General features: G+C 34.0%; 1 protein-coding gene across 2 annotated transcripts; it reads left to right on the top strand.

Moving 5' to 3' along the window:
• Nucleotides 1-3,938: 3,938 nt before the first annotated feature.
• LOC132639866 (polyadenylate-binding protein-interacting protein 11-like) lies at nucleotides 3,939-10,937 on the top strand. Of its 2 annotated transcripts, XM_060356257.1 has the most exons (11): nucleotides 3,943-4,257; nucleotides 4,381-4,934; nucleotides 5,529-5,639; nucleotides 5,730-5,774; nucleotides 5,894-5,966; nucleotides 6,061-6,173; nucleotides 6,254-6,313; nucleotides 6,396-6,443; nucleotides 6,532-6,600; nucleotides 10,433-10,494; nucleotides 10,592-10,937. In XM_060356257.1, exons 2-11 carry the CDS (start codon nucleotides 4,455-4,457, stop codon nucleotides 10,647-10,649), a joined length of 1,119 nt encoding a protein of 372 aa, XP_060212240.1. In that variant the 5' UTR covers nucleotides 3,943-4,257; nucleotides 4,381-4,454; the 3' UTR covers nucleotides 10,650-10,937. The 2 variants fall into 2 exon arrangements, with proteins under 2 accessions (XP_060212244.1, XP_060212240.1); XM_060356261.1 differs by lacking the exon at nucleotides 6,532-6,600 and having other exon boundaries at nucleotides 3,939-4,257.
• Nucleotides 10,938-11,799: the final 862 nt, after the last annotated feature.

Below are 11,799 nucleotides of genomic sequence, written 5' to 3'. Positions count from 1 at the left end.
ACTTTACAATCAAGGAGTGTGGAGGAATAAATAAGATCCTCAATCCTTAACTAAAGGCGTGCATTCGTGAAATTAGTAATTAAGAACACGTGGTAAGAAGTCTTTCTTCCTTTAATGAATTATATGCCTCATAACTCAAAATTAATCAATCAATAAATTTTGAATATCAAATAGTCCAAAGAAAAAAAAATTGATTTTATAATTTTACAGCCCAAATATGATTAATACATCCATTGCTTTCTATTACCAAAGAAAAAGGAGATACATCCATTATTTTGTTATCAAAAAATATTTTCATCAAATATTCATAAGTATTTTCGAGTTAAATATAGTGAGTTTATATCTGGTATAATAAACCCAAGTTAATCCTCTCTAATGGTCGGGGAAAACAAACAACAATATACCTAATATAATCCCATAAGTGTGGTCAGAATAAATGAATTTAAAATAATTAATACATATATTTTTGCATTGTTAGTGTACATAAATTTATTATAGTAAATTATTTACCTTATTTTGTATTATCAAAAAATTAGACGTATATAGAGGCTTATTTTGGAGTACTATAAAATATTTTAACTAATAGTATACACATTTTTTATACTCCTATCAATGCACAAAAATAAACTCGAATGACTCGTTTGATACAAGGGACAACTGATAAAGGATAATTCATTCAGGGATATTTAAATTTTAGATGAATTTATTTCACATAATTAATTAGTTATCAGGAATTATAATATTATTTCTATTTAGGTAGGACGATGGAATAATAATTTCGGGATAATCAACCAAACGACCACGAAGAGATAGTAGTACTAGATTACGATCACCGTGGCGTTCCATGAATCGTGGCAGTGTACATAGCAGTGCGCACTATTGAAAATGTGATGCCCTTTTCAAGAAAATGTTAGATAGGGATAAAATGCGGGCTTTATTAGCACCCAAAAATGCCATTTATAAATGGCACTGTGAAGTGAATGGCATGGCACGTGACTACTCTAATACTCCCTTCGTATCGTGATAAGTGTCATTTTAGTAAAAAAATACGCATATTAAGAAATCTATAATGCAATATAAAGTTTACCAAATTACTCCTATATAATAAAAATAAATTACTTTTTTCTCTTGATTAGAGCATGTACAAGTAGTAAATATTTTGACATTGAGAATCCAGCAATACCAAGTTACTATGTGACTTTTCTAATCATCATTTAAATGTTACTTTAACTTGTCAGTTTTTATCTAAAGGTAGAATTCGAAAAAACTAATCAATTTATGTCTTGATTTTCTAAAATGATACTTATTATGAGATAATTTTTTTTTTACTAAAATGACATTTATTATGAGATGAAGGGAATACAAACCCATGGTTGAACCATGATTCATGATTCAATATCATCATGTTCTACTATCAACCACCCCCAACTCTTTTTTTATTGCCAATTCACGAATCACTCCCTTCAATAAAGAAGAAAAGAAGTACTCCATAAACATTACTCTCACCATTTTGAAATATATGTTTTACCATAATATTCATATTAATTGGTGTATAATCTTAATAGATTTGAAATGAGTAGTTAATGTTAAGGATAAAACAAAAACAAAAAAGTTTGTCTTTTTCTTGAAATGCTAGCTAAAGTGGACAAGTAAAAGTGAAAATTTATTTTTAATATAATAGACAGATAAAAGTAAACAGAAGGAGTACTAACGAATTTTTGGGATACGACACACATCTCAAGAAAGTTAATTAAAGATATTAATTAAAAGATAGTTTGTCAATATTACCTTTGTGCTTATTCTCAACTTTTTCGATAATCAATGTTGAGATTTTTAGAAGACCACTAAAGAGGAGGGTAATTTTGAAAAAAATTAATTAATACATTTTTTGATTTTGAAAAATTAATTTATTTTGGACCACAGAAAAAGTGTCAGAAATTTATTTATATTAGAGTTGATAAAGTATCTTTGATCCATTTAATTCTTTTACTAATAAAAATGGTATCTCGGTTAACTTGCACACATTCCAACTATATCACTCACAAATATCGAATTTTACTTTTGTTCCTTGAATTGAGATGTATGCAGTGTGACTGGGGCAAGATTTTGAAGAGTTTTTTAAAAACAAAAGTTCAGATGAAAAATATACTATATTAACGTTGGTCTAACCAAAATTTATAGTCTAACGATATTAATCGAGCTTTCCGCAGGTAAATGTGAGTTCAATTCTTATTATTCCTTTTCACCTTCTCCTTATTCTTATGTAATAATAAAAATTTAAGAAAATCCGAAATTAAAATCTGTAAAAGTTAATTTCTCAAGTTCATATGGAGTATTTTGCTTATATGTTAATTCACTAAGGCTTTTCACTTAATTTCTAAAATTCTTAACATTTCAAACTTGCGGTTGTGGACATTTAATAAAAAAGTTGATTCCACTAGGGAAAAGTATAGATGGATAAAGTAAAGGGTTGGCAAAACTAACTCTTTTTATACCGCTTATATGTATATATTGCTGATTTGAGTCGTAGACTTGATCGATGTAACTCTCTTAAAAAGATAGTAATATAATTAATCTTTACATATTTTATTTATTATCAATTTTACTGATAGTGCAATTAAATTCAATGAGACAGCTATTTCTATACTAATTAATTTCTATCTAACAGTATGAGACATGACTCTAAATCAATGGTTTTATCATATATCTCAAACCCAAATTTCCTTTTAAGGATATTAGCAATTGCAATTTAATACACGTTCCTTTGATTCTTAGTAATATCTTTGACTTTCAGTTCATTATTGATTTGGACACTGATAAAAAATCTCTAGACCCTTGCGATATACATTAAATAAGTACGTTTTGCGGACGACTTTTGTATTTCAATAAGAGTTGGCATCACGTAGAGGATTTATGTGGATACACTTATATTTCTTGCTTAGCATTTATATTAAATGAATTTCGCAGCATTTAAAACAACGCCAACACAATTATATTTCTTAAATTACAAGGAGTCTCTACATTTGGAGCATGAGATCTGACACCATGATAAAAACACATTAACTTAACGTATAAAATAAATATATTTATGCTAAGTTCGTATTACCTATTCTAAAAAATAAAAAGATACCAACAAACACGTGTTTATAATCAAGTGATCAATGAGTCGGAACAAAAACAAGGAAAAACTAGCATTCGAATACTAGCAAAGATAAACAAAAGTTAAATAATATTTTCTCATGTAGCCACACCACAACTGACACCCAAAAAATAATCTAAATGCACAAAAATGAAAATGAACACAATCATTTTCTGCAGCAACCAACAGATATTCGGACAAATAACATTATTATAGAGAGATTTGACTGTATCACGTTAATTAAAAAAGAAAAAGATAATAAACACAATGATAATGTTAGAATTAAAACTAAAAATACTCTTATTCCACCACTTAGGGTCAGTTTGACCACGGATAATTTTCACTTTTTTTCTGAAATTGTATTCCGAAATCATGTTCTGGACTAGAATTATTATTATACAATTTTTTGGAATTCAACTGAAGTCGGTTTCACATTTTTCACTTCAAATCACCCACAAAAATTCGACATTTTTTCAAATTGTATTGATATCCACACACAACTCTAATTGTTAAATATTATTTTCAACTTTTTTATGTCCAAACGCTCACTTAGTAAGCGTTTAGACATGCGATTTAAAACCATGAGATGAAATCAGCATTTGGACATGATATTTTATCTCATGAGATAAAATTTCAAATTATCCAAAAAAGTATAATTTAGAATTTCAAATCATAATTTCAAACAATGTCCAAATGACTTCTTAAAATAAAGAATATATAACAAATGGAAAATGAATGGCGTTTAAAATCCATCAAACATACTTGGGTTTGTGGTGAGGTGGGACTGTAGAAGTGGGTTCTTCAGTGTTTATCAATTTCTTTTGGACATATGTAGCATAGCAGCAACTGAAATAATAAAGTCCAAAAAGCAAGTGTGCCAAAGCAAAACGGACGATCCAAAGAATCGACCTTCTTCTCTTTCATTGGTATAAACTAGTGGAATTTAGTACTACTCCTACTATTTCATTTCTCTCTCACAAAAAGACTCAGTAAAAATAACACACTACACACTCCAAAGCAAAAATCATCGGTTCTTGATTTTTCATTCTTAGCTGACGATCTTGGTGTTAGTACTCTCTATTTTCTTATCAATGGACACCATCTAGATAGACCATCAGGTACGTTTTTTGTTTTTTAAATTTATTTCCCGATTTAGTAATAAATTTGAAAACCCAACTTGATCTTCTTGAAAAAAAGGAGTCATCTTTATTTGTTTATTTTGATTTGTGGGGTTTTGACAGAACCTATATTTAGAAAGAAGGGTACAAGAAGAAGACAAAAAAGGAGCATTCTTTGACACTGTTCTTGAAAAATCATGGCTGTTGTTGAGAATGCTGCTATTAATGTTGTTGGCTCATCAAATCCAGGCAGAATTGTACAGAAAGATGTTGCTGTTGTTGTTGATCGTCAGTCAATGACAATGAAACAGAATGGTGTTATTAATCAGAATTTCCATGTTAATCAGCTACAGCAAGAACCCCAGAAAGGTTCTTTACAAGTCAATGGAATCAATGGAAATGGATTATTGGGTAATGATCACAGTGTTATTGAGCATGAGCATGAGAAAATGAATGGTGGTGATTTAAGGAATGGTGATGATGAAGGGTTTAAGAAAGAGATGAGAGATTTGCAGGAAATATTTTCCAAATTGAATCCCAAGGCTGAAGAGTTTGTCCCTCCTTCACTGGCTAACAACAACAACATGCTAGTCCCATTTCCACCTGGTGCTGTGCAGTTTAACAATTTTGTAATGCAGACTGACCAGGGAGTTGCCAATGGAAATTCCAACAGAAGGGTATCAATTGATCACCTTTTTGCTTCCTGATTTATCATGTTTTGTTTGGTCTAAAGCAAAAGTTGATACTCCCTTCGTTTCAATTTGTTTGTCTTAATTTGACTGGACACGGAGTTTAAGAAAGCGAAGAAGAATTTTGAATCTTGTGGTTTTGAACTAAAGATATGTATAACGTACCAAAATGCTATTTAATCTCGTGGCCTTAAATGTGAAACGTGAGATGTTGGAATTAAAGAGTTGCCAAATTAGGAAAGGGCCATTCTTTTTTAAGCAAACTGAAAAGGGAAGTAAGACAAACAAATTTAAACAAAGGGAATAATTTACGTTTGTTTGTTTGAGTGCGGTGGAATATGGATAAGTTAGGTTCTCCACTTTAGTTTATGTTAGATGTAAGATGATCACTTGGAGGACATTTCATGTTGTATTAGGAGGTTTTAGTCATTATAGCGTTAAAGTGATGGTATTGAGTTTCTTTTATCTGTTTCTCTACCATTTATTTCGGAAAAAGAAATTTTCTATTTTTTGTTTCTTTTGGTAATATATCTACGTCCGTGAGTCTGAGCTGATTAGTTGAGTTTTAAATTGCGTGTGCAGAAGAAGAATGGGTATGGTTATGGAAGGAGAAGGATAAATACCCGAACAGGCATGGCCCAAAGGGAAGATGTTATAAGGAGGACGGTTTATGTATCCGAGATTGATCATCAGGTAATAAAGATCGGTCATGTGATATTGTTACCTGGGTTACTGCACCTTTATCTTATTTATTTTAATAATTCTCTCTCTTCTTTTGTGTAGGTGACTGAAGAGCAGCTCGCAGGACTCTTTCTTAGCTGTGGACAGGTGGATATCTATCTGTTATGTCAAGCTTCTGTTCTCATTCGTGGTTATTGTCTCGCTTTTTTAATTATGTTGGAGGAAATATTCTGTTTCCATATCTGACTAACCTCGATGTACTGAAGGTTGTCGACTGTCGTATATGTGGTGACACCAATTCTGTCCTTCGTTTTGCCTTTGTTGAGTTTACAGATGAAGGTAGGTTGAAACATGATTATATGTTTACATATTCTGGCTAGACTGTTAGGGTGTTTGTTTTCTAACATCACATTTTCCCCATTATGTTACGCAGAAGGTGCAAGGAGCGCTCTGAGTCTTGCAGGAACTATGCTTGGGTTTTATCCTGTGAGAGTGCTTCCTTCTAAAACTGCAATTGCACCGGTTAATCCAACCTTTCTTCCAAGGGTGAGGAATTGTGACTACATTTGCAAATGCATACTTAGTGCTGCTAATACTAAATTTTTCACCGTTTGTGCTGATGTTAGTCTGAAGATGAAAGAGAGATGTGTGCTAGAACTGTGTACTGTACAAATATTGATAAGAAGGTAATTTTGAGTTTATTATTCACTTTTGTTGATGACATCAATGAAGAAAAATATTTATGACTTGTATGTTTGTATGAAGCAGGTTACTCAAGCAGATGTCAAGCTGTTCTTTGAGACCTTTTGTGGAGAGGTTTGTAGCTGCTCATGTAACAAGTCTGAAAGTGCTGTTCCTTGTTGAAATCCTAACTCTATGTTATGGATTTTCTTCTCTAACATAGGTTCATCGCTTGAGGTTGCTTGGTGACTATCATCATTCGACTCGTATAGCTTTTGTTGAGTTTGTCATGGTAACTTCCATGAGCTTCTGACTTTGTATTGCTGCTTATGCTTCCTTGAGTTGTCGATCTCTTCCTCTTATTACTCATCAAAGCTACTGTAACTTCCAATAGGTTGCTATCGATGTTGGATCATGTTGATTTTGCAAATGCTTGCCTTGAACATTTTGTCTTTGCTCAAAGTGTGTTATCTCTTTTACTTAGCGCTGGTGGTTTTAAAAGGGTAAATAATTTTATTAATGTGGGATAGCTCCCGTAAACAAGATGTATGCTAAAAAATAGAGAAACTACACAGTAATATGGTTATCTACAATCTTCTGTACAGAGAGGAACTTCTGGTGCACAAAAAAGGCAAAAACTAACATATAAGAGGCTATTCCTCAAATGTATATGACCTTTTTCTAACCGCAAATGATATGATAGGGTTTAATGAAAATGCACAATCACTTGCCCCCTACCTTCACAAGTCCTGAGCAGTGAGTGGTATTCTGTGTGTAGAGCATATACATTGGAATCCATCCGCTGCCTGATCGTGTAAATTTCTTTTGAATCTCAAGTCTCAAAAGCTCACCCTGTTGTACCACCTGGATTTATTGTCATCATCTCTTTTTCGAACGAACTTGTGAATAAGTTAGGGATGGTCGTCCTGAATGTGCTCTCTCCGTGACCACTGTTGATCCCAAAAGACTCTTCTTTCATTTCCTACCGTATAGGTAACCAAGCTGCTAAAATCTTCTAAACCCTTCATGATATTGCTTAAAAGACGTATCTATAAGGTAATGTTACATTCTAGCCTCCATTTCCTTTCCATGACTCTGTATTTTCTGGTTACCTCCCTTCGTAATGCCTGCTCTTCTATCCCAAATCTTCATAGCCACTTCCTGTGTAGTCAGTTGTCGAGAACTATAAAGTATTTCACCCAAGCCCTCATAATCAGAGGTGAAGATCTTCGAACTAACCAGGTGAAACTTTCGGGTTTCATCTGCCATGTCCCAAAAGAAGTTTCTCCTTTTCAACATTTTTGTCACATTAATTGGAACTCTCTGCCGGTATTTGGACATTATTCTGATGTTATGTGATTCTTTGCGGTCAAAAGTGTAGAAACACCAACTCTGGTCCCTATTTGGATCCATTGCACTTACTCGAAATGTCGCTTTTGGCATGCTCAGTTCTCACATCTATGAATTCTGAAATAAATTTCACATAAATTGAGTTTTGGCTTAAATTCTTTCCCTTTGCTCCTGGAGTTCCATATAAGCATATACTGCTTTCTTTCTTTGCCACCAGTAACTCGGTAAGTTTCTCTATAATAAGACCTTTCTTTGGCTTAATAAGGTCCTTCATCTGCAGGTTAACTGGTACTGTAGGTCTATTGATAGCCAGTTGCAGTTTAGTTTTCCTACTTTTAGTACTTCCTAGTGCAGGTAGAGTTATTTTTGGTGGGAGAATTCCTTTAGTTCCTCAACCAGCAGATGAAATGAGATAGGTGAGCGCATTTTGATAGAATTTTGTCCACCTTCCCAAGAGAATTTACTTGCACGCTTAATTTTAGGGTTGCTTTCCTTATCAAAATTTTTTGGTCGTTTTATTATGACTATGTTGACTATTTCCACTGTAGAAAAAGTTGGAGATGAAAGAGATTAATATGCTCGACCAGAACTAACTTTTTCACCTTTTGCGCTTCATTCACATGAAGGATTGTGGTTGGTTCGGGTTGAGTTATGGATCTTGTACATACTTTTTTAATTGGTTTTCTATGAATGGAATTGTTGGACTTATAAGGAAAAAAAAGAACAGAAAAGCTGCATCCTTTGCAAATAAAGAAAGGGAAGGTCTCAGTACTATATGGGATTTGAAGGAGCTTGTTTTACATAGCTCAGGATGGATCACATTATGGAAGGAGTCAAACAGTAGAAAGAAGTAGAAATTAAAAGACCTTACTGAAGGGGTTCAAGACAGCAGAAACAATATTTGCTTCTCTGTTGTGTATTTGATCAGTTGAACAGGCAATATTCAGTCGCTATCTACACATGTTAAGTCTTGATGTAGCTCATCTGCAGCAACTAGTGATATCAGAAGCCTTAGAATTTAGAAAAGTGGAGACGAAAAAATTGCAATCTGGGTGTTTTTGATGCCTGACCAACTCAAGTGGACTTGTTGGTGAGGAATCAGTTTGAATTTATAGAATGTGGCAATAGAATGCCCCATGGCGAGTCCCCAGAAGTATTTCTCTTACCCTACATGTTCAGATTGTCTGGCGAAATTGTTGCTCACTTTGCTTCTGTCAGCGACCAACCTTTAAGCTCTTTCGTTGAGTTAAGGCCTCCCAATTACTTATGTCTTTATCACTTAAATTAAGTCTGGAGATATAAGGGCTATATACTTGGTACTGTTTGTTCAAGAAAATAGATAATATTAACTTCCAACCAAACAATCTTCAACTTTGATAAGCAGGGAGTACTTTAATACCTGCAATTGGCCAAGTCTGATTCCCCTTGATATATCCCAGCAATTGCAAGTACTCTCATTTAACCTGCATATTTAGTTATTTATACTTTCTCAGTTCATGAGTTGCTTTCAATTACTCTCTGTTTCAATTTGTTAGTCTCACTTTCCTTTTTAGTATGTTTAAAAAAGAATGTCTCTTTCCTAATATGGCAACTCTTTAATTTCAGCATCCCACCTGGCATGTTTTGGATCACAAGATTAAAGGGCATTTTGGTATATCATACATATTTTTAGTTTAAGACCACAAGGTTCAAAAGTCTTCTTTAATTTCTTAAACTCCGTGCCTAGTCAAACTAAGACAAATAAAATTGGAACGGAGGGAATATTTGTTTCTTCTTTTTCCACCACATCCTATCCCTCTGAGGGTTAATAATTGGTAGGGATATATGAAAAATCTTCTATAATTTTCTTTGTTCACTGGATTCTGTATCTGCATTTGAGGTTTTCATCCAGTAAATTCCAGAAGCTGTTTTCCGTTACCTGTGGAAAATGTTTGTTTCACGACTGAGATCATGAACTGTAGAGTACGTGCTGATATTCCCTGAGAGACGCACTTTCAGTTTACGGGTGTGTTTGGTATGAAGGAAAATGTTTTCCATGGAAAATGTTTTCTTGGAAAACAAGTGCATTTATTACTTATTTTCTAGTGTTTGGTTGGTAAGCAAAGAAAAAACATTATCCCAGGAGCATTTATATGTAACCTAGCAAAACAGTGTCGGGGTGAGATGGGATGGGGAGTGGGGTTCAGAGATGGCGGAGGGTGAGATTGTCATGGGTTGGGGGTGTTGCGTGGGTGGGGAGGAGACAATGAACTTGAATTGTCACTTATGGAACTTGTTTTCCTGACTTCCCTTTTCTCATTTTAAGGAACTTGTTTTCCTAGAGAAAATGTTTTGCAGTATACTTTGACCAACCAAACATGGGAAAAATTGGAAAACATTTTCTCCAAACCGAACACACCGTTTTGCTTGTACTAGTTGGGGATGGGACTTGTAGGGGATAGCACTTCTAAGTTTGGAAATGACATACTTGTGCCTGTTCTTCTTGTCTTCTATTCATGGCAGACAACGCGTACATGGTGCCTTTTCTTAGAATTTCATTTGATATTAGTGTGCATGGTGTGGCATTTCTGTGATCTCAACAGCTGGTCCTCAGTTTCTGATGATTTTCTATTGTATTTTGTAGTATATTCATTGGATTTCAGAATAGAAGATTTTGAACTGTTCCATTTTACTGATTTCGTTTTTGCGTCACTGCATCTCCTTGATGGATTTGGTACGACTTTCCATTACTGCACTTTATGTATGGTTTCATGCTAAATTTTCTTCTGTTTCAGGCGGAGTGTGCAATTGCAGCACTGAACTGCAGTGGTGCAATCTTGGGATCACTTCCCATAAGGTTGTTTTTTGATTCCGTAAAATTTCCGCTAAAACTTCCTCTCGTATTTACTGAGATTGTCATTTAATCTCTTATCTTTATATTGTGGTCTATGCAGGGTAAGCCCATCGAAGACTCCTGTGCGTCCGCGTTCTCCTCGCTCAGGACTGCTCTAATCAATCACTTTGGCGTTGCTTTGCAGTTGCTCTTTTGCTTATAAGCATATCTAAATATACACATATAGTATTAGAGTACTTTTGTGGCATTTGTCTTTTAGTTTTTCGTACTTAAATCTCAGCTGGGAAATCTCTCACCCACGAGGTACTTATCATGTTTATTAAGCTTATAGAGTTGGCTGGTTTATGAGGGTGTAAGTAGATTTAATTTAAGTTGGTATATTATGTTTTTATAGACAAAGCCTTGGAGTACCTATACTATATGGACGTTCTTTACCGTTACGTTCATCAGTAGCTTTCTCAAAATTCCTCTTAATTTTTTCGCTCTTTACTTTCTGCTATGTCATTGGGGTTGTGCATAACTTGCCCGGACCCCATAGAGATGTAGGGTAGTGACTTGCTTGCACGTTTTTTTTTTTTTTTATGTGTTGTTGGTTTTCGTTTTTTGGTTCTTCATTTATTTTCTTGAATAGATGATAGTGTTGAGAAGTTTAGAATTAGACATTGCCAAATTTGGGATAACTCTGCTGAGATAATCTGGGGCAGTCAAGGCAAGTGTCACATCCCTTAGAACAGAATCCTTTTCTAGCTCTGGGTCGGGTTTGGGTTTTTTTGTTTATGGGTTTGGTTCTTTCGACCGATGATGCCACGTGTTAGTTACGTTAAACTGAGGGACAAAGATAATACGAGGCGTACATTATATTTATCTATGGAAAAATGAGCAGCCGTCCGCTTGTTTGGTTTCAAATAGTGAACTAGAGGGTGGCTCAACGTGTTTTCCATTTTCTTTTTCCAAAATGAGACAGAATCATTAAGTTGCGGGATGAGATGAGTGAGGATATTCATGGGATTATTTTATCCCACCATCAAGGGCGGCTCAACGGAATCGGTTGCCTAAACCCGAACCTTTACGATTTGCCTTAAATTTTTCTAATGAAATTTTATATATGTTTATTCAAATCCTTTCTTCATCTTTTTGTATAGATGGCATACAGACCATATTGCATGCATCTTGATTATTCACATGTTAGTTTTCACCGTTAGAGATATTTAATAACTATAGTCATTAAAATTTTAATAACTATTGTATAAGAAACATATATTGACGGTTAAGATAATATTTTTATAAGTTTTCATGATCTAACAACCT

Source organism: Lycium barbarum, chromosome 1 (genome assembly GCF_019175385.1).
Source record: "Lycium barbarum isolate Lr01 chromosome 1, ASM1917538v2, whole genome shotgun sequence".
Lineage (NCBI taxonomy): Eukaryota > Viridiplantae > Streptophyta > Magnoliopsida > Solanales > Solanaceae > Lycium > Lycium barbarum.
This window is presented reverse-complemented; position numbering and strand designations above follow the sequence as displayed.